Source organism: Scatophagus argus, chromosome 9 (assembly GCF_020382885.2).
Source record: "Scatophagus argus isolate fScaArg1 chromosome 9, fScaArg1.pri, whole genome shotgun sequence".
NCBI classification, from domain to species: domain Eukaryota; kingdom Metazoa; phylum Chordata; class Actinopteri; family Scatophagidae; genus Scatophagus; species Scatophagus argus.
The window spans coordinates 15150846-15174657 of record NC_058501.1 but is presented as its reverse complement, the minus strand read 5'-3'; the positions used below and the strand labels follow the sequence as shown (position 1 = coordinate 15174657).

The following is a 23812-nucleotide window of genomic DNA, read 5'->3' as shown; positions in this document are numbered from 1 at the left end:
TGTCTCAAGTAGAAATTCCCCCGAGAGGTCAGAGAGGAAAGAATGTCAAACAAATCCAGATTGAGCTGCAATGCACTCTCTCTCATCATCATACTGGGCAAAAAGAAACTGCTGTTTCCCATGAAAGTACTGAGACAGTCAAATGTAACAGATCTAGCTTGCCTTAAGGCTGTTAGGCTGCCGAAAACTGGTTTTATGATCAAAATACGAGCATGAGTTGACAGTTTACAGACTGTTTTATTGGAAGACTGCGGCCAGTTTGTTTTCCTTAACTTTCAGGAGTAAAATCAAGTGGTGTTTGTTTATATTGCTCAATTGCATGTCTCTGAGGACTTTATGGGTCAAAGTAAAAGCAGAAGTACCTTAGCATATCAGCAAAAAAAGAGAAGAAACCACTGGGGGAGAAATTAAAAATGGCTCCCCTCCTTTGATTGCTGTGGGTGCAATAGCTGAGGGGACACCGGGCGGGAAATGATTTACTGTATCTGTCTTCTATTCAACATGAGAGAAAGATCTGTTTATCAGTTGTCTCTCCAAGCCAAAGTGAAATACCAAACAACAAATCACTGCATATGGGAGTTATTTAGAAAGTCAAACAACCGCACACAGAACAAGATAACAGCACTACTAGTTTTCTAGCACAACTTAAGGCTCATTTAAGATGAGTTCTTTGTGGCTTTTTCGCAGGCAAATGACGTATTTGCCACATCCGATTGACTCAGACTTTTAATTTGCTTCCTTTTGACTTGGTTAGCAACCGTTTCTATCTATGACAAATTGATGATGACTTTCCATTGCCAGTGTTGCAGAAGGGTCATCCACAATGACTAATATTTCCATGTTAAATGCTGCTGCAGCTGAGTACAGTGCTGGGAATGTGCTCTTCAATGTGTTAGTGAGAATGATAAATCAGGCTTATCACTTCAGAACTATGTCGCCTATGAATAAACTGTGTATTTTGCTGAGTTAAGGATTGTCCTTTATCGTACCAAAACAAGATCCTTTTTTTTCTTGCACGTCATCAGTTTATATGACACACTTTTTCCACAAGTAAACAAAGTCTGCACAGTGTCACAGTTTCAGCAGTTTATTAAAATATTTACAAGGAATTTTCATTATCATGTCACTCGTTCCAGGAACAAACTGGGCATCTGGGCATAGAGTAGGCTACTTAATGCTGGAACCTATCATTATTTCCTCTTTACTGCTGGCTTTATTTAAAGATATGAAGAAAACAAAAACATATGCAAGTTAATCAGAAAAAAAGGAAAGGTTTGCACACATATGAGGATATGTCTACTGTATCTCCATGTTTATTTACTGAAAATTTTTTCTACTTTTAATGCAACGTCTTTTCAAAGCTCAAAAGATACAAAAGTATGTGAGGATTTATTCAAACACGAAGGATAAGAGTTTAGAGGTACAGCTTGGATGCTGAGCTCAGTATTAGTTAATCTGTGAAACATCAACCTGAGGAGAAACATTTCTCTACAGACATACAGATACAAAGACGTAGGATGTCTCTTGTTTCACATTCAGCTCAACAGCTGGTTTCTGAGGTTGACGCGATGAGGACAAGCGATCTGGGGACGACCATATAGTTTACCAGCATGGTAAACAGCTTTTATGTCTTCCAGTTAGCCTTCAAATATCTAACATTGCCGAAACAGCATAATCGAACAATAATGACGAGCTGACGGCAATCAGCGTGATCTGCGTGATTGGTTCTGGGTGCAGTCTAGTGCTCAGGCTCCAGAACGACTTGGTGAGTACCTCTGGCTAGTTTGGGAAAAATGCTCAGGAGCATAGAGATAATTACACAAGGGTAAGATTGTGTCTGCTTCCTCGCAGGCACTGTTGCCTCCCTGGGTCTCAGCCACAAGCATAAGCATTAAAGAAATGCTGCACCCCAAATTATTCTCTTTTGTGGCTGAAACACTGACTAAAAGCAGGAGGATTTAATTTGCATAAACTAAAGCTCAACAGGACCGTGCAGTAAGAATCAGTGTACATCCTTAGTCCAATTTAAGTGAAAATGTGAACTTCACAGATACTGAACACATGAATAGACTGTGTATTGTTGATTATTTCATGAATCTGGTGTTGTTCTTGATGTTTCCTCAAGGAAAGAAGCACGCTAAGCTTGTTGAGTTTTTGGCTCTGCTTGCATATTTGTTGTTACTGCATGATTCTTTCCTTGGGTCTTAACCTGCTCAAATGTAGTTTGCGCTTTCAAGCTGATCCCAGTTGATGGCATTCACAGGTTTTTAAAGTTACCCTTTAACTATACAGGCAGAAGATTTTGGGTGGACTAACATTTTAAGTTTCAGTTGACAATGACCAGGTGTCCTGCCTCTTGGAATCTTTATGTCTGAGCCCACTGTGACACACAGTAAGTGTAACTGGAGTCAAAATAGCACATCCTGTGAGAAAATGAATCCCACTGACAGATTAACATATTTCTCTGGAATAATCAAAATAGCTTTAAGCTACAAAAACACTGAAATTTATGTCTTACACAATCTACCAAACAAAAAAACAAAAAAAACTGGGACTTTCCCAAATACAATTACTGTGCTTTTCTCACTTATTCATTTTTATCTTTCATCATTAGAAAAATAGATTCTGCCAGGAAGAAATGATGAGACTTAAAATAATGCGTGTGTGTGTGTTTGTGTGTGTGTGTGTGTGTGTGTGTGTGTTCACATGACGTGAACGTGTGTGTTATATTCTAGTGAATCATCAGTGAGTTGTCCCTGGCAACAGCTCTGCTTCAGAGGCGAACAGCTCCTTGTAGAGTGGAGGGAACAGAGAGTGGACAGTGAGAGGGTAACGCTGACTGAACCAGCGCAGCTTCTCCATGTGTAGACTGCACAGCGAACGCAACACTGCCATCCTCTGGGACAGCTGCAGGGAGGACACAGACACATTTAGACATCATCTCACTACTACAACCAGGAACATGCAGATGAAAGAATAATATGGTCATTTTTTTCCATCAGCTTTTAGCCAGTCAGAGGGCTAAAGAGACAGACCTTTACCTTGTGCAATAGACTTTCTTGGTTGTCTCGGTGCAGAATGTGTCTGAGCCCTAACTCCATGCTTCTTTGCACTCGCTGAACCCTGCTTCTGTCCTCCAGACATGGACGATCTGCACAGAAAGACAAAGAGAAGAATAAAAAAGGGCCTTACTGTGTGGCCTCCTAATATTACCACAGCTATTACCAGCCAGTGGGGAGCAGAGAGGCTAGTTGTGAATGAGTCAATGAATGGATGAAATCACAGTGTAAAATATGATGGATAGGGTGTAAGTCTGACAAATCTGATCCATGTTTAATAAAAGCTGAACAGTGTTTTTAAAAAGGAAAGGACAAACTGAGACATTTAGCTAGAGATGACTAAAAATATATCAGTCATTTGCTAAATTTGGACATAAAAGTATTCTTTGAAAATGTTTACTTTTTGGTCTGAACACTGAGCAGATTTTGCCATAAAGAGCCATCACTGTAAATCTAAAAATGTAGACAAATCCTAGAGAACAAAGGTGACAAACAAACAAAATAAAAAGGACATTGCCAGATGGAGAGTGAAAAGCTTAAACAGAGTGCATCTTACCTGCATTGATCAGAACCAAAGCGCTGAAGAGAGCGATCTGGTGCTCAGTGAGCTTTAGAGCACACATACCATGAGCAAAGTCAAACACTGCTGCGATTAAATCACCACATGCTGCAAGAAAAGAATCCATATAACGATGATACACCGTCATGTTCATATGTAGTGATCCATACACAAATGGTTTCAGTGTGCAGAGCAATCCTCACCCAAAGACCTGAAGACTTCGGCTCCAGCAAATTTCCCGTCAAAGAAGACAGTGTTGTTCTCTGTGTTGAAGAACCGACTCATCCGGACCAGAACCACCTCCATGGACCCTGAGCGAACAGAGGAAGAAATGGGATCAGTTAAACGATGAGAAAAGAGAGATAAAAAGCATGTTAGACAGTGAGCGATGGTCCCTTCTTGTAAGCAACAGGTAAACTCACCAGTCTTCAAGAGAGCAATCTGGTCATTCTGGCTGAGCATACGGAAGCCTGGGATGTGCTTAGCGAACTCCACCACGTACTGCACGGCATCTGTCAGTCGGATGGCACAGTGCTGCCACATCTCATCCACTGACTGAAGCAAGAGTACGTCAGATGGAAAAAAAGATGTAGGGTGAGCTTATTTCTAACAAGTCTTTTTTGCAATATAACATTAAAATCAACCAAAATTTAAACTCATCCCACATAAACTCACCCCCACATCCCTAAGCACTTAGTCTACTGCCCCTCTAATTTAGCATGATCAAGTTTCTATACTTTATCACATAATTTACTTTAATTAGATATTACACTGAAAAGCGATTGTTGGAGGGTCCACTGAGTCATTAACTTTAAATTGAACACAAGTGTTTGTGTGATCAAAGAGGGAGACGAAAGAGGAAGATGATAAAACAAGTTTTCTCTTTGATGAATGAACAGTAGCTTCAGTCTTAGGCCATCTGAAATGGTATGGATTGTTTTGAGAGGGCCAGAGTAAGGACACACAGAGGCAAAGAACAGCCATCAGGTTGGTGTACCTTGCTCTGGTAGGCTTGGATCTCTTCTCTGCTGAACAGTTTCCATCTGAGAGCCTGCAGCTCCTCCACTCTGTACTGGCTGGTCTCTCTGTGGGAGCGCACAATGCTGGCACACAGCTCATCTGAAAATTAAATACATAAACATGTTTAAATACTAAAAACATAACACACTTTCATGCACATTAGTCCTCCATGCTGTTTGCTCACCTATGTTTCTCAGAGAGTGAGGATAGTGGCTGTAAGGATCTTCCAGAGGGCTGTAGGGATGAATCGCCATCAGCTCGTGAGATGGCTGTCTGGAGTCAAAACCTGACGAGAGCAGCAAGAGCAACAGAAAAAAATAAGAAATAAACATAATAGGATTGCACACAGCGAAGGCAGCGTGCACGCACACACACACACACACACACACACAGTGACTCACCTCTTATGTCAGGGTGTCCACTGCTGTCCCCCCTCACCTGGGATCTCGATGTGGGAGACACACCTGCGCCTCGGTAGATCATACCCGACACCTGCGACTCGTCCGGGGAGCACACCAGATAAGGGTGAACGTCAGCGGTGTAGGACAGCAGCTCGGTGTCCCCGGTGAAGGAGTAGGCCATGGGCTGAAGGAGCTGTGGGGAGCGGTCTTGACGGGCCTTGGCAGGGTAGGACAAGACAGACTGGGCTTCTCCTTGAAGCTGCTGCTGTTGCTGCTGTTGCTGTCGGTGCCTCTCCACTTCAGCGATCAGAGAGTCCCGCTGACGTTTGGACATCCGCCCAAACTTCACCGCTGAGGAGGACAAAATAAATGAACATCTAGAACAAATGCTGTGAATGGAGAACATAGTTCATCTGCCTGTCTGTCTGTCTGTAGGTGTCTCACCATCTCTGCTCATGCCCTGTGCCAAGCACTTCTGCAGACGGCAGTGTTGGCAGCGGTTGCGGCTGGCCCGGTCAATCTGACAGTTGCTCTGCCTGGAGCAGGAGTAGGATACAGTAGGCAACTGGCTCCGCCGGAAAAATCCCTGAGGGATGGGTACCGTTAAAGGAGGCCAGAAGAAACATAATTGTTGATGTAGATAGCAATACTGACTTTTGAGAAGAATCCCTTGTGAAAATGACACAGTTTTTTGTGGCTTCTGTGCTCACATTTCTTGTTACTTATCAGCTGAATGTATGTTGAAATATATAGGGAAATACGCCTGTGAGGTTCAAGAACCTAAAACAAGTCCAGTTGAAATATTGAAACATGCCAACTTCATAGCTATTTTATAGCATAGACTTGATTAAAACTATACTTATCAGCATGACAAGAACTACCTAAAATGACGATGTTTTGGAAGAAAATTATCTGAGGTGTACTTTGCCCATGTTCCATCTGATTTATGATCTATATTACCTCCAGCCACTAGGGGGAGATCAAGATGTTTTGGTTTCTTCTTTGGGAAGATGTCATGTTGCTCATCTTTATATACTGTACAGTATGGCTCTTGGCTCTTGCCGAGAGTTAAATAAAAAGAGTGAAACCGCTCTAAAATCTGTATGTTCTGTATGAAACTGGAGCCAGCAGCCAGTTAGGTTTGCTACAGGCTCACTGGGAGACCGGTAGCCTGGCTCTGACATCCAGGAGACACATCAAGAAGTAACCTGTTCAAGTAATATTAACAACACACAACCATCTGTAAAACCTCAACAAGTCTATTGGATATTTCAGGATTTAGTACAGATGAAACAAGCAAGTTATAATGAGCAATTAATGAGCTTTAGCGGTGCTGGTAGAAGGATTTTTTACCTTCAGACAGAGCCAGGTTAGCTGTTTCCCCTTTGTTCTTCTTTAACACTGATACGTGTATGTTTGTACAGTGAGTATGTGTCAGGTCTCACCTTGCAGCCCTCACAAGTGATAACGCCATAATGCACTCCAGAGGACTTATCACCACAGATCTTGCATGGGATAACTTCAATCTGGGCTGAACAAACACGGAAGTGAAATCATGTTAATGTTTTGCTCCACACAGGTGCCACTTCACAGTCACTCAGGTAACACACCAAGAGAGACATAACAACTGAAACATGCATGCATGTGTTAAGTAGTAAGTTTGTTATAAGTTTGTTATTGTCAGTCAATTTAAAGATCTTGAATCTTGACACCTGACCTGATGACATCTGCTGATGTGTCATCACTGTGACAATACAGTTCCTTGTAACTCTAACTCAGTCTCCATCTAGTTAAACATTACAATAGTTTATGTTGATCTAAAGATTAGATAAAGATTTCTCCCTGTTTTCCGATTCATAAAAGATTTTAATATCCAATAAAACATAAATCTTAAAACCCTTTACTCAAAGCAGTTCACTAAAAAGTGATTCCCACTGTGAGAACTTAAGTCTTGCGCTGTACTTCCCCTTCTATCAGTTGATGTGTGACCAAAGTAAACCAAAGGTATTTTCCTCTCCAACACCTGCCCTAATAACGCGAACAAAATAACATCAAAACGGCGAGGAGAGAGTCTTCTGAGGACATGGAATATTTGCAAATGGAGAAGGGCGGAGAATACGAAGGTGTCAACCTCAGAATGCTTTCATGTGGTTGACTGGCTTCTCTTTCACTCTGACTGTCCCCTCTTTTATGTCATGTCTTTCTTTGTGAATCCTTCTCTGTCTCGCTCATCAAGGACACAACTGCCAGTAATGCACTTTCTCTCCTTCATCACTGCCAGTAATGGCCATTCCCCCACCCCAACCCCCCTTGCCCCTGATCTCTGATCTCACGGCCCCCCTCTTTTTTCTTTTTTTTTTTTGCATAGTGATGACTTTTGTGACAATCAAATGATCATTTGATTCATCAAAGTACAATAAATGCTGCCTTAGCAAGATAGTATGACCTGGCCAACATATCTCAACTAAAACGATGAAGACAATGCACCACATACTCCAAATCACACCTAAATCACACTGTTCAACATATTCTTAGCATTGATTGACACACAACCAGGAAGCAGGGGACACAATGTTGTTATTTTGTTCTTTTTTAAGATCACTAAATTATCGGTCATTGTATCTGTTCTTGTCATTTCCTCTCTTCCTTCCACAAATGCACTGAAGGTGTGATTCTTACGTCTGTGTGCTGATGCTTATATACGATAGTATTTGCATTTCCGTGCATAAGTGTGTCAGATTTCTTCACGAGTGTGTGTTAGTGTGTCAGTGTGTGCCCTCTTTATCTAGTGCCACAGGGATCCCGAGATGAGGAGGACAACCGGTCTGAGGTACAAAAGATAAAAGAAAATAATGCAGCTGTAATGTAAAATCATGTAGGAGAAAGCAGAAAGACATACTGCACAACTGATGAGATACAAAAACAGGGTACTGATTAACCTCAAGAGTCACCGTGATGAGTTTTAGAGTGTGTCACTGATTTGACAAGATTCTGATTCGATACAAGTCAACTGGACGGTTCAAATAAATTACTCTCTGAGGAAGAAACACTTCTCTGAAAGTTATATACCATGTGACGTATATTATTGTATTGTTTAGTCAGTAAAATAAAGTTACTGAGCTGTGACTATGATTGTGTTTCTGTCAGCAGTACAGGACAGGCAGAGAGAACATGAGTGGTCTCTGTTTTCTCACTATTTCAGTGCTGATTGTCAACCTCAAACAACAGGAAATCCACTGTGACCCACAACCTTTCACTGTTCATACACACACACACACATTATAGAAACACTCACACATACACACTTTCGCACGCACTCCTCCTCCATTAACTTCCCATGCAATTGTAGCTGTAATCGTTCTCAGCTCAGTCAAATGAGACCACGATATTTAAAGTGCTGGTTCCAAACCTTGTTTTTAATAGGACAAACTTCCCTGTCTGATGATCTTAAGTTCCCATTCATCACCACAAGCACAAGTTATGCTCTTAATGTGTTCATCTGAATTAGTTTTAAGCTGGATGTTTAGTTCTGGGTGTTGACATGGCAAACGCTGGATGCTTCAACCATTCATCCATTAAGTTCAGTTGTCCATTTCAACAGGTCATTCGTTACTGTATGAGTACTTTTTCTCATACATTTTTTTAAACGTTTTTGTACATAACTCCTAATTGCAAAAACACCAAGATTAAAGTGGTCAAAATAAGTATTTATTTTAATGAAATCATTAATTCAGGTTTTTCTCCACAATTTCTCTATGTACCCCCATGACAACAGCAGAAGTTCCCCTCTGGTGGGGACTCACCCATTACAACTGTGACTAAAACGTACATTTTTTGATGGCCCGTGAGTATTTAAAAACACCAGTATTTGTCAGTCAAAATGTACTCAACAGCAGATAAACATTTACCAATCTGTAATCAGCAAGTCCTGTGGGTTTTTTTTGTCTCACCTGGCCACAGGCCTCACCCTATCTAACCCAGCATCTCCTGGTGTCTGTGCATGCATATGAGAGATAAAAATACAGAAAATAGCTAAACCATCCTTATTTCTTCCATGAGTGTCTTTCTCAGTGACACAGAAGACGTTACTGTGTCTGGCACCCAATATGGCTGAAAGACAGCGCTTTATTTACAAATGCGTGTGTGATGAATGTAAAAGTGCACTTTTTACTGCCTAATGTCGAAATAGTTTATATTGGTTAACCCTCATGAGGCAGGCCTGATCAACAGCACAACATGACCTAATTAATAAGGTGTTGGGGGAGGGGGAGTACAGCTCTTATGTGCAAATTGCTCTTCATCATTTTGTTGTCCAGTATGGTCTATCCCAGCAGCACTATCTAGTTTAATTACAATATATCATGACTTACTCTTGTCAAACCCTCAACGTCTTACATTTTCACTGTGTCCCAGTGACAAAGTACAGTATGAAACCAACCATAAACACACCACACGAAGCTATATTAACATATTCATACTGAAGTGAGATCTCTCGAGTAAAACTATCGATCCAGTCGATTTAAATTCAGTGCAGCATGTGCAGAATTGAAAAGGTTTGAGCACTATAGATGATGTGAAGTGATGGAAATATTCTAGTCCGTCAGTCAAAATAAAAGAGTGTCACCTCCCACACTTCCGCACACAAGGTATATGAAGACGCTGCCGCACACTGACGGACTGATTTACGTCTGTCAACCAGCACTTAAAGTTATCAATCACTTCTGCGTATAACGGCAATCAAAAATCATGGGAGGTCTGACTGTGACGACTTCCTTCTGAAAGTGGGACCACAAGTTCTCAATTTTTGTGATTCTCAGCTTTGATGATGATACTAAAGAGTACTACACCTAGGCTTTCCAATATGATAAAAGACGCTGAATGAGCCTGAAGGAGTCAGCAACGTGTCTCGTATATTTGTTAATGTATACACAAAAATTTCGGAAATGTGGACAGATCGATAACTCTCAGTACAACTCACAGTACTGAGTGTGAGTGTGTGTGTGTGTGTGTGTGAATGTGAGTGTGTGTGTGTGTGTGTGTGTGTGTGTGTGTGTGTGTGTGTGGAGTGGAGGATGATACAAGTTGCACTCTCAACTCATTATTCTCTGCCAAAATCACATTGTCAGCAGTCAGTCCTTTGCACTGTAAAAGGACAAAAAACCTCAACTTTCCTCTGACGGAAGCTCACCTTTGGTACACACGCAACCAAGAATGCAAACAAAGCTATCTGTACATACACCTCACACCCCCCATACACACACACACACACACACACACACACACACACTAACAAACAGATTGTTAACCTCTCACAAACAATCAGACTGTTCATTAGTCACAGATTTTCAGATGCCACGTTTTGAAACACAGTACAGGAGGATTATTTACCACCTTTTCTCTCTACAACATTAACTTACATAATATGAGTTTAAATTATTTAAATAATAATTATTCTCATTAGCTTTATTACTAAAGAAAACCTTCTTTGATCATGTCGTGATCAGCCGTATTAATTACGTCATCCTTACAAATTGTACTTAGATTTTAATTGTGTATCAGCTGAGGATGTTTAAAACGTTTCAACATCTTTCATGTTCAAAATATCATGTCTCATCTGAGCACTAACCACACTACATTTGCTACTCAGACCAAATCAAAATTTAAGAAGGGGGAAAAGATGATAATTCAAATGTCTGTAGTTAATTAAATAGAATATATAATAATGGCATATAAAATGTATGCTTTTCTCATGCATTTGTATTCAAAAATACAATTAAAAAAAAGTTAAATGCCATAACAAATTCAGCTTTAGATTCAGTGGCACTGGCACAATGAAGAAAGGGATCTATATTTTTAGTTTTTATTTTATATTCATTTTTATTTAAAAACGTAATTCACTGACCTGTATTTAAAGATCTAAAAATAAATAAAACAAAGGAAACAAGCAGAAAGAAACAAGGACTCATTATCATTTCAAATAAAATCAATTGCCAATAAACTAAACTAACAAACTTTAGCATTTTAATAATAAGTATTTCCCACTACTCTTCTCTACCAAATATTTAGTTACTAAACAGTTTTGATTATTAATGATTCACTGCTGACTACAGGTATATGGCTGTTAAATATCTTTATCTTCTAGAATCCAACTGAGCTCGCTGTTACATAAATGTGAGAAAGACTGGGTTTCATTCATTATTTCACAACAACAGAGTGAGAAAAACTACCTACAGTGTCCTGTCTGAGAAAATTATCAAAGCTGATCTGAGCACAAATTAGCATACAATCTACCATATTTTACTTTGAAGTGCAGGCTGAATTTGGGGGTGTTTGAAAGAGGTAATGTTTTGACAGGAGCCAAGGGTATGAATCAGCTCAACTGTTGTGTTTCTTTTACCATATTTTTCGGAGGAATGCGTCACCTGTGATTTTGATGTTAGCTTTGATCTAAAGCCAAACACTTTTGCTGCTTTGGAAGTGCTATGCAGGTTTGTGCACCCAGAGGAACAAGGAAATCCTTTCTGATAAAGAAACTGCATCAGAATCTACACAGGAATCCCCCCGAAGACAACAACAAAGCCGTATGAAATGTGCGTGTGTGAGAAAATTTCAGTATCAAGCACTGAGTAATAACAATAATAATAATAATGTAATACTCAAGAGATACATCATTAATTGTTTAACACTGAAGTTAAGACACAAGAATATGAAGTTGTATGTTCGACAACAGGAGCCTTTTTTTTTTCTCTCTGACACACACACACACAGTATCCACACACAGCTGCAGAGATATGCTACATCTAGGCGCCATCTAACAAGCAGTTGTGGAACTGTGTATGTGTGTGTGTGTGTGTGAGAGAGAGAGAGAGAGAGAGAGAGAGAGAAAGAGTTTGCATGTCGCAGGAGAGAAAGTGTGTAAGTGACTTGCACGGAGAAAACCAATATCTTTTTATCATTTGTCTCTTTGCTGCTGCTTCCCCTCTCTGTGTTGTGAGTATTTTTGTTCTGTTAGTTTTGAAGTACTTTGCTCGTTAAATCAAATTTATTACCATTTTAATAATCGCATTTTCAGGCAGCATTTCCTCTGCATCCTGTATGTGTGTGGTGTCAGTCCATTCAAACTGATACACTGCGGTCATGAAGCATCCTGTTTTCCTGTCGGCTTTACATTGGTTACATTTCAGTGGAAGTGAATTTGCAAAAAGGGCCTTGCAGCGTCTCAAATGTGATACTATGACCTGCTCCCTTGAGCCCTAATTGGTTTCTCGTGTTAATTATATTACTTCTAATGGAGATCTGATGACACAACACCTTCTGCAGATCAGCTAAAGAGGTACAAGTGAACATTGCTATACAACTTACTGCACGCTGACTCTCAACATCTCAAGTCAGCTCATCCTTTTGCCTGAGCTGCACTGTACAGAGGGGGTAGAAATATCTGAGGCGTGATTCAAATCTTAAATGCATCAAAGGGAGCTAAAAATTGAGTCACACTTCCAAACCATAAAACTGAACCACATATATTGATGTAAACGTAAGCCAACAGTCATCCAGTGAAGCAGACTTTGAGAGAACCTATTAAATTTCAAAACAATTAAGAACACCTGTCTTCACAGGGTTTGGTGTAAAGTATACCGATATATTAGCTAGGCAATCTAGGATCCAGAACAAAACTACTGAAGCTATCTTTGGCTCAATAAAACGTTAACACTAAATAAAACGTTAAAATAATATTAGATAAAAAATAACTTGACATCACTGCAGAGCTGTGTAATCTAAAGCCACTTAGACCTTGAGAAGGTTTTACGGTTCAACCTGGTGTTACATCAAAAGAGCAAACCTGATGTAAAAAGGCGTAATCACACAGACTGATAAAGTTCAAAAGTTGTCTCCTTTGAAGCCGCAGGTGTTGAAGTGTGCATGAAAACACGGTTATTTCGATTTTGATCAAAGCTGACAATAAAATAAAAGAAAACCAAACCTAAGTGTGCCACTATTAGACGTCTTGACAACAACACGGTGCTCTGTCGGAAGCATCAGGATGCAGTCGTATTAACACTGTGAATCATAGCAAACTATAGGAGAGAAACTTTTACAGAAAAGCACGTAATTGATCTTATTGATAAAATTTATTGCACTGCCCACACACACACACACACAAACACACACACACACACGCACCAAAGAACTTCATCCCTACCTCGCATCATCCTCACTCCTCCACTTGTCTCAGACGTTTGTCCCACTTTCACAAGACCAACTTTTTTTCACACCACCTTTTTTCTCACTCTTTCAATCTATCTTCTTTTTTTGTTCGTCCTTTAGAAAGCCAGATCGGGTGCTCACTGCAGCTTTAGCACACATATTCAGACTTTTGAGTGACAGTCACCGCCTCACCTTCCTTGTCAGTGTGTGTGTGTGTGAGTGTGTGTGTGAGAAAGAGAGAGAGAGAGAGAGAGAGAGAGAGAGAGAGAGACATAGAAAAGGGGGGGGACTGTCCCCTGCTCTGGCTTCTTTCTCAAGGTACTTTTTCCTTGTACCTTTGTTGTTATCCTTCACCCCCACACTCTGTACCACATTTAAAACATTTGTCTTACGCTGTCTGACACCTTCTCGACTCTCCCAGAGAATTTAAATTAAACCAATCTGAACAGGAATGACTGTGACTGACTGTGACTTTTTTTGTGTGTGTCTTTTAAGTTGATCCTTATGATGCTCATGGGGATTGCTTTACACTGACAGTAATAAGAAAAAGCACGATTAAAAGTAATAATACTGAAGAACAACGCAAATCCCCCAAAAGTGTGCTTGAGAACAGTACTTGAGTAAACATACTCAGCTGTAATTCTCTCAGTCTGTCAACGCTCCATCTATAGCACCTGACTGATAAAACGAACAACACAAGACCACCAGGATTCTCCATCACCCACCCACGGTGGGGGCGCCATTACTACTAAGCTGCAAAACAAAACGCTAAATGATTCCTTCACAGCATAGACGTGCAGTCATTCACAAGCATCTATCAATGAAAATCATAATTATTTATTCTTGTTTTATCATCGCACCACCAAACACATTGGTGGGTGGTGTGATACACACAACATCTCCACACTTGATAACATATACAGGTGTGCTAAAGCTGTGGCAGAAAGTGTTAAACCAAAGAAGTTAAAAAAAGATGCGATATTATCGCTGTCATCTGCACTCAGATGCCAAGGTGCCAAAGCCATAGTACTTTGTATTTTCATCACTGTGTGTAAATGTGTGTGTGTGTGTGTGTGTGTGTGTGTGTGTGAGGGGGGCAGCACAGGTGCAACACACAGCACACACTGTGTTGCTAATAGCCCAACGCCAGCGTTTGCATGTCTCTTGCTGTACAGGTGCAATGTTGTATGTTGAACTATGAAGTAAACCACAATGCATGCACAAATATCTAGCACAAACATGAGCAATGTCACTACCACACACAGACACACATGCACACTAACACACAGAGTTACAGCATCTCACAGAGAACTTACTCAAATGAGTCTTCTTGGACACGACCCCTCCTGAGGGAGAAAAATGCAGTTACTGAATCAAGCTACACAAAACTTAGTTTTACTACTGGTTGTATTACAGACGAGTATCCAGGTGAGTATTTTAAAAACAGAAACATAAGAATGTAGTGTACTCTGATCCACAGATCCACATGGTGATGCTAAAGTGTGTTAACCCTGCCGGGGTTACCAAAGTACAGTACATTTATTCAAGTACTATTTTTATGTCTTTGTACTTTACTTGTGTTTTTTAATGTTTTATACTTCTACTTCACTGCCTTTCACAGGGGAATGTACTTTTTAGTGCACTACACTTATTTGACAGCTGGAGTGACAATATCAAAGAGTTTAAACAACCACAACATGACCAGCTACATGAAACATGAAACTATTGCTTACATGTTAATAATGTCCTGCAATATAACACGGAAAGGGGCCATTAGACATGATAAGTACTTTTATTTTTTAAATCTTTACATACATTTTGTAGCCAGCACTTCTTCTACTTAAGTAAAGGTTTAAAAGGGGGACTTTTACTTTTAATTCCATATTATTATTTTAATCTAAGTAATTGAAATACTTCCTCTACCAATGAAAAATGCACTGCAGGTGGAACATCATGTTTACAGCAGTGTAAATCATTAGTCCAATGTAACATCAAAACCTGGCAAATAGGCAGATTACCAAGTAAACCCAAGTTCACCTAATGTGAAATCACAATAATTAAATACACTGTGTCAGCTTTAAATTGAAGGGTTAAATGAGACTAACATGAAATGTGACCAGGGCTTCTGGTCACACTGTGGCCGATGCAGATTCAGCTCTGATAAACTCCTCATTGTCAAATCCTCAGTGGTAGTTTAGAAAAGGATGTAGTAGTATTTAGTATTTTTCCCCAATGTACAGAGGCCTGTGGGCCGATAAGAAGCCCTGATGATAGCAGAGAGATTAAACAAAAAAAAAAAAAAAAATCCTATTTATACTGATGCATATCTGTGAACCATACACACACGGGAGATGAAAGCAGAGGAAGGTGGGTGTCTGTGAAGCAATAGGTCCTCTTTTTTTGTCTGTTCAATCAAAATTGTGAGAAAGTCTCAGATGCTATGAGTGTGGGTAAATGTGTGGAGGGAACTGAAGGAAAGAGTTAATGTATCTGTGTGTATGTTTCTTTGTTTGTTTGTATTTCTGCTCTCGTGTGTGTGTGTGTGTGTGTGTGTGCGTGTGTGCACGCGAGACAGCAAGGTTTAAAGCAGGGGAGATAACTATCAATGGAAGACGTACAGCTAGCCTAGCCAGCCTTTGTCTGGCGCCAGATCAGGCCCTCTGTGGTTTCTACTGTTTTCCTCCCATCATCAAATAAGTTTTGCTTCATAAGCAGAAAGCATGGAATGAAAGCAGAGCAGTGCACGCACGGACGGAAAATGTAAAGAAATTTCAACACTAACTGAGCGAAAGTGATTGCTAAATAAAATGAAAGACTTATACTTTAAAAGGAAGTTTACAGAGGTCAGCAAACATCATTTCCAAACGGTGCGCAATGCATTTTTTAATTCTTTAACGAGTTTGAAATGTTTTCAAGGCCCTGAGGGTTAGTGAGCTTGTTGATGTAATTGCTTAGTGAGCAATTACATCAACAATGCATTAATATGATTTCACTACGAGTGCAAAGAATGATTGTCCCTTTTTTTGTTAGTTTGTTATAGAAATGAATAATAGCGTTTTCCTTAAAAAGATCTTTTATTTTTATCTGACAATTAAATTATAGCTCACTTTTTAAGAAGTTTTAAGTACTGTTTAATTGACACACTGAATTTCAGGCTAAGCCACTGAAACGTGTTGTTAATGATTTTGACTAATTAAAAGTGATATACATGCAGAATGGAATAAATGGTTGTGGTCGGTGGTTGGTGGTGGAAAAAGAATCTCATGCAATCACCAACACTGGCTTCCGTATAAACTAAATGTGACATAGTACAAATGCATTTAGCAAAACACACCTGCCAGCCAGGCCATAAACTTACCACCATGTACCCACACACTCACTGCACTTTACAGAAAACACAAACATCGACACCACCCTTCAGTCGAAATCTCACTGCTTCTCTACACTCCGACATCTAAGCTGACTGCTGAAGTGACAGTTGTTGTTACATAACAGCACTGAAGCCCACTGAACTCAGAAAGTGGGCCAATAAATTTGCCTGAAAACTAACCATGACTTATACAGCAGAGAACTGATGCAAAATTTAAATATAATAAATTCAGATAAGATACCTATCTTTTCAAATAAGTCTAAATGGATGAACAGTTAAAAACTCACAAAACAAATGCAAGAAAGTAATTTACAAAATAACAAAAATACACAACACAATACAACAACAAAAAAGAAAATGAACATATATTGAATACTGTAGATAAAGCTACATATGTATAAACTGAGCCGTCAGGCCCAATAAAACAGGTTTGTATGCTGGACAGGCTTAAAATAAGTTGTCGGCCAAAAAGTGCCATTAGCCTGACATCTTTTGGGCTTATATACAGCCTCAATTCTGAAAAAGGTTGTGATACTGTTTAAAACATGAATAAAACAGAATGTGATCATTTTTAAATCCTTTTTGAGAAATACTATTAAAAATAGTACAGCCTTGTTGATTTTTGTAAATATATGATCATTCTGATTTTGATTCCAGCAACATGTTTCAAATAAGTTGGGGCAAGGGCAACAAAAGATGGGAAAGTTGTGCAGTGTCATGATTGAAAGGCTTGGTTGTTTACACAGTTCAGCACTTTGTGAAACCCATGATCATATAAAGGATATTACTACGTGGGCTCTGGAACACTTTATGAAACATCACTGTCAATTTGAATAAATCCTAAACTACAGTATACTGGCAGTCAATGATGGGAAACTCAATGCAAGACAAAATGTTTTGTTTTTTTTCTGTAAAATAAGATTTTAAAAATTCAATCATTCAATAAATGAATGATTAAAAAATAACTTTTCAGAATTTCATAATACATTAATAGAAAGGGCAAAATGCAATTAATTTGTCAAAACAATTTCAAATTTTGCTCACATTAAGTTGCAAAAAAAAAAACCCTAACCCTAACCCTAGCAGTCAGATGTAGAGGCCAAACGCTTGGTATAATTTTTTGGTTTACAGAGATGCCACCATGTGTCACCACTGTAACAACAAGCACAGATATTAGGCTCGCTCCGCAGCAGGATATTCATATATGGAGAAGATGGTTGGGCCCACAATACATCCCTGAGGGACACCATGAACAATTTGTAGCCATGCACGACATATACCAAACTAATAAATTATTGGATTGATAATGGGTAACTTATATTATCAACTACTTACCAGCTAAATTGAAAAAAATACATTTATATATTTAGAAAAAGCCAATAATATGAAGTCAGATGCTTTCATTGACTTATCAAACAGCATCTGCACTCTCCACTGCAATAGGTGGCGGTATGGACCTTTAAAGTTTGTCTGCAATCTGTCAATAAACACAAAGAAGAAGCATGCTGTCGTCGCACTAATGACATCAAACTGCATGAGCCATGCAGCGTAGACTAGAGAGCCAAACAAGACGTCGGCGGTGTAGATGGGCTTTTTTTGTTGTTGTTGTTTTTGGTTACAGTTTCAGAAGAAGACAACACGGATGTATTTTGCAATACATGTTCCACAAGAGTTCAGAGAGGAGGGAAAAGTCTGTAAGGTTTTAACACAGCAAATCTTATTAAAACCACATCTCAGCCGTTCTTATGCTCACGAGCGCATTAACTACAGGTGATGAACTTCTTTTTAAAATACAATAATGTTGAATATCGGTTATCTGATCGGTATCAGCCATGTGAAGGAGGTGATTCTTAGTTACTGGAAATGACAGGCATTCCTTACAGTTTGCATCCAATAACAAACAGGAGAAAAGTTTGCAGGCTGGAGAAAAAGCGATGTGAAGCAGTACCAGAGACGAAACCCAGCGCTCCAGAAAAATGAGAAGACACCCACAGCAGCCACTAAAACCAAGACACTCCTCGCATTAAGATGAGCCATCTCAGTAGTATGAAAAACTGTACAACCACACTGAAACTCCGCTTTAACCAGATTAAAACACCATCACAGCAGTTCCAGGACTTGATAAGTAAGCTCATGTTGTTGTTCTTTTTTATTTCTTGTTTTGTTTTTACATAAACATTTAGCCCCTTAACATCTATTTCCCTTGATGTAGTTTAAAGATTGTCACAACTCTTCCCACTCCGGAAGACAGTATCGTGAATGATGTGTGTCATGTGCAGATGTCTTGTGCATCATTTTAATCATAATTTTCCAGCTAATATGTTGACTTTTTGTAACTGCACTGAAGCAACTTAAGAAGACAGACAAATTATGATGAAAGAAAATAAGAATATATTTCAACCTTGTATGCGAGACTAACTCATACAAATATCTACAGTACATATATTTAGTTACGAACACATTGTCACATTACAAGAGAGTGCACATAACAGACAATTTACACTTATAGTAAATACTTTATGTCTATTTTTGCTCCTATCCTTTCTGTAATCTCTCTTTCTAATGATTACACAGTAAATCACTCGACTCGTGACAAACAATATCATTCAATATTTTAGCCACATTACTTTCTAGCAAATCTTTCTGTAAACATATTAATTGAAATGCTTCCCAGGAAATCGTTCTTGAGAAGACACATTACTGTTGAGGATTTTTTTAAAGTAAAAATGCCAGGGCTTTGAGATGTGGCAAAAGCCTCAGTGGTGGATATCTTAAACTCTGGACAAATAAAACCAAAACTATCCACATGGCTTGAAATCATTGTCATTGATGACTGTTTAAGTAAAATAACTTAGCCACAATCATCACCTTCCACCACTGTGCTGATATGTATATAGTCTGTATAGTAGCATATTGTACAGTGTTTACTTTAAAACTGTTCATTTATAACTTTTTATTTTTGAAACTGTTTTGCATCCGTTGGCTTTTTGCACTCCATTCCGTTCTTGTGAACTGCCATGACAAGTGAATTTCCCTGCTTTTATCTCATCTTATAAAGATGCGCAACTTTAACTTTGAATGTTGCATCATTCAACTAATTTTCCTACATTTACAGTAGTTTACAGTAAGACTGGATATATGAGTACATTTCAATTCAAAAGTTCAAATCTCTACAAACTGACAGTATAAAAAAGACACATTGAAACACATTTATGTACATGTCACACATAATGTGCATTACTCAAGTAACCAAAACTGTCTGCACAGCTTGATGGCATGGCATGGTGTTGGTGTGCTGTTGTGATGGAGTATTAATCAACTGTAATCCTGCTATGTTTACTTGAGGAAAGGGTGTAAATGTTCTTGTTCTCACACTTTGCTTTCCTCACTCTGCACTTCCCATTCATTACAACGTGAGCATCAGCATTGTTCATAGTCATCCTTGCTCCAGCAGTGCAGGTTAACTCCAACAAACTGTTGTGCTGTGAGACAGATAGGAAAGGTGAGCAGTTGGTCAGTCTGTGGCAGAGGGAAGAGGTGTCTTATCGCAAGTGACCGCCAACAGTTTGATTTTAGCCAGGCAGAGGCTTTGAATAGAAAAGCATTCACCAAAAACAGAAGCAAAAGCAAGAACTAATCCCCAAGGATTACTCCAGCTTACTGCCATTCTTACCCACTCACAGCACCTTAACCACACCACAGAGAAAGGGATGAGCAGGGTTACTGGGGTAAAGATGGATGAGAGTGGAGGGAAAGAAGATAATAGTTTAACACAGTAACAGAGAAGACAGTAACACAGAGACACAAAGTCAGCCAATGCAGGACAGGTTAGCAGAAATTGGTGGGAGTGGGTAACATACAGAATTGCATGCTGGGAGATCAGAGGGTTTTTGTTGTGCAAAAGAGAGAGGGACATAAACCAACAGTTTAAATGACTTACAAGACAAACAAATACGCTGAAAGTATTCAACACCAACCTTGCAAGCTAGAGGAGGTATGAAATAGACCACAAATGCTACAGCAGTGCTAATGTACTGGGCAGAATAAAACCTCAGTGATGGATCCTCTTACCTCTCTTGATGGGGGTGTCAGCTGGGGGCACGTCGGGTTCCTCATATTCCATAACTCTCCTGTCAAAACACTGGGCAGCCCTACACACTCACACACTCACCTCTCAGTCACACACACAAACCACAGACCCCTTGCTATGTCAGTGGGTTTTTTTTCAAAAAAAAAAAAAAAAAGAAAAAAAAACCTGTGGCCATTTGACTCAGAATACAACGTGACAAAACTCATGCTCACATACTACCTGTTGGTCTCTCTAACGCCCGGGCCGGCGCAGGCATTTGAAAACATGCACTGCCATCTCGTCTCCTTCCTGTCCTTACAGCGAATCCCAGAACTCGGTCGTCATCTTCATACCCTCTCTGTCTGCGCTCCCTTGATTAAAAGTACACCTCCTTTTGTGTGGCTGTTTTGAAATAATTTAATTCCCCCCGAGGCAGCAGCAGCAGCAGATAGGAGAGCGTACAGCTGGACCGGCCGGCCGTTAACCAGCCGTGCGCCCTTGTCCACCCCCCCGCCCCCCCACCGTCCCTCCGTGCGCTCTCTGTGCGCCCTGACCGTCCCAGGCTGGAGAGTTATGTCACCGGCTGTTACGTAATAGCAGCGGATCGGGTTTTGCTTTGTAGTGCTCAGTTGAGAAATATAATCCCATGTTGCTGCCACAAATTTCCGCCACACTAATGGAGAAAACACAATGCACAGAGGAGACATTAACTTCTCGCGCAGGTTTGGCCTTTTGCTTCACGGCTAAATGGGAATTAATCAGCAAATAATGTACTTAACATTCATAAAATCCATCTTCACAGGCTGGTGTAATTTTAATGGATTGTTCAAACCACCTGCGGGGCTCTGTGTATGCAATACAAGAGGAGTGGGCAGTATTTTAGTAATGCTATGCAATGCCTAATTTTAAGTGGGGTAGGAAAAACAACTGCAGACACAAAGAAAAGGATGAATAATCGATATGTCTTCTCGGTTTACATCACTGTGGTAAATGCTCCCCTAAGACATGGCGCTTACACTGGGTACACACACATCCTGGATGGCCCACTGGCGAAGGCTAACAAAAGTATTATACTGAATTAGCCAGCAGTTTTGAAGTACTTCTGCTTTACATGAATATATGTTTCCTACAGCCTTATGTATAACCACATTTCAAAGGCAAATATTACAGATTTTACCCCATCACATTTATGTGACAGTTGGAGAAGCTTATTTTGCAGATTTATATACACGAAATAGGACTTAAAGAGACAATTCATCCTAAAATGAAAATATTTTTTTTCTCTCTCTCTCTCACCTGAAGTGTTATTTATCCTTCTAGATTATTTTGGTGTGAGCTACCAGGTTTTTGAGATATAGAGGTGTCTGCATTTCAGTGAATATTATGAAACCTCAACTGTGGTGCTCAAAACACCAAAAAATTGATTGAAATAAAAAAATGAAAAAATTGGCAAAAAAATAAAAACTTAAAAAACTGAACCTACACAGTCAAGATAATTCACAGTCCTATTTTCACATCACGATACAGAAAGAAACGTGCTACTCATGGATGAGAGCCTAGCTAACTATGCTATCTACGCTAACTATACCATTACAGTTCCCGCCTTTTCTCCACAAGCAGTTGCACATTTCCTTCTTGTCCTTTTAAAATGAGGTAAAACGTAGTTGTAATCTGTTCAACCTCAACCTGCCACAACATTAAAATACACGTTACTGCATTCACATTGGTACAGGATGTTAAATTATTCCGAATTCAATTTTTACACAGACATTCTGCTGTATAATGAGTACTTTTACTTCATATACTTTGCTGACAATATTAATATACTTTAACTTGAATAAGATTTTTAACACAGATTGTTAACTGTAACAGAAGTATTTTCCTTTGGGGTATTATGTTTACTTCAGTAAAGGATCTAATACCTCCTTCAGTACTACTGCAATATGCCAGGCTGTAATCTATTATAACCCCTGGCCAGCATGTCTCTTGGAGTGAAAGCTGTAGAGGCATACAGGTAGACCAAAGACCAACAACCCAGTGTTTGATCAGTTAGCCAATCATTAAATCTAAAAATCACTTTTAAAAATACTACAATTCTTAACTGATATTTGTTCCAGCAGTCTTCAGCCTGTTTTATTAAAGAAACTGAGCAAGTGCAATATTGTCAGGACGACCACTGGGTCTGCCAAAGATGGCACTTTCCATAAAGCCAAATTTATAACATAAGTGCTCACTGTCAAGTCCCTAACACACACTACACCATCCTACCAGGTGCTTCCACTTTTAGCAGGAACAATTACAAGTCAAATAGGCTATTAAGTTTTTCAAATGAAAGTTGTGCTTTCAAGCTGATATCTTCAGTGGAAATCAGTTCTGGAAGAGCTACGGTGGACAGAGCTTGTTGCAGGTGGTTTTAACTGAAAGTTGAAAACTTCCCCCACTCTGCCCCACCCTAACCCGTTTCCTCAAACTTGACCACATGACTCTTCAGGGGAAAAGGAAAAAAAAAACAAAACTGCCAGTGTTCATTTGTCCTGCATCTGCCACCCGACACACACACAAATGCACACACATATGCACAAATGCGCAGGGGTGCACGCACATGCGCACACACACACACACGCGTTTTAGACACTAAAATAGCATTTCCAGCTCAAATTGAAAGAGGTTAAAGATGTGAGGGGCCCTCAGGAGACCACCAGGCCTGCGCTGTGATGAACCCATACACTCAGGAACCACACATCAGACCAAACCGTGTGAGAGCTGAAGTCAAATGCAGCTACAAGCGTGCAGGGTTTGTTTACTCTGAATCAATAATTTACTGCAAAAAAAACCCAAAAACTCAACAGCAATATCTGGTAATAAACAACCTAGAGTTCAAAACAAATGCTAGAAAAGTTTACTTCATAACTGTTGCATCGATTTCAGTGATTATTCAAAGTTTATTGGCCATTTACATTAAAAAATATTTTAATCTGAATGTCAAATGCGTTAGTGGATTTTATCAGAAATTATTTACCAATATAACAAATAGTAACTGAAAACAACTTTTTTGCATCTTGCCAAGTTTGAGTATTTAGACAAAGCATAACTAGAAATTTCAATAACAAAAACACATCAATTATGATG

General features: G+C 39.5%; 1 protein-coding gene across 3 annotated transcripts; it reads right to left on the bottom strand.

Moving 5' to 3' along the window:
- Nucleotides 1-1071: 1071 nt before the first annotated feature.
- On the bottom strand, nucleotides 1072-21216 carry rorc (RAR-related orphan receptor C). Of its 3 annotated transcripts, XM_046399965.1 has the most exons (13): nucleotides 20924-21215; nucleotides 20686-20785; nucleotides 14561-14590; nucleotides 6485-6570; nucleotides 5484-5625; nucleotides 5040-5390; nucleotides 4823-4924; nucleotides 4616-4737; nucleotides 4041-4173; nucleotides 3822-3929; nucleotides 3616-3726; nucleotides 3042-3151; nucleotides 1072-2907 (listed from the first exon to the last, which is right to left on the bottom strand). In XM_046399965.1, exons 2-13 carry the CDS (start codon nucleotides 20735-20737, stop codon nucleotides 2743-2745), a joined length of 1512 nt encoding a protein of 503 aa, XP_046255921.1. In that variant the 5' UTR covers nucleotides 20738-20785; nucleotides 20924-21215; the 3' UTR covers nucleotides 1072-2742. The 3 variants fall into 3 exon arrangements, with proteins under 3 accessions (XP_046255921.1, XP_046255922.1, XP_046255923.1); XM_046399966.1 differs by lacking the exon at nucleotides 14561-14590 and having other exon boundaries at nucleotides 20924-21216; XM_046399967.1 differs by lacking the exons at nucleotides 14561-14590; nucleotides 20686-20785; nucleotides 20924-21215 and adding an exon at nucleotides 13240-13412.
- Nucleotides 21217-23812: the final 2596 nt, after the last annotated feature.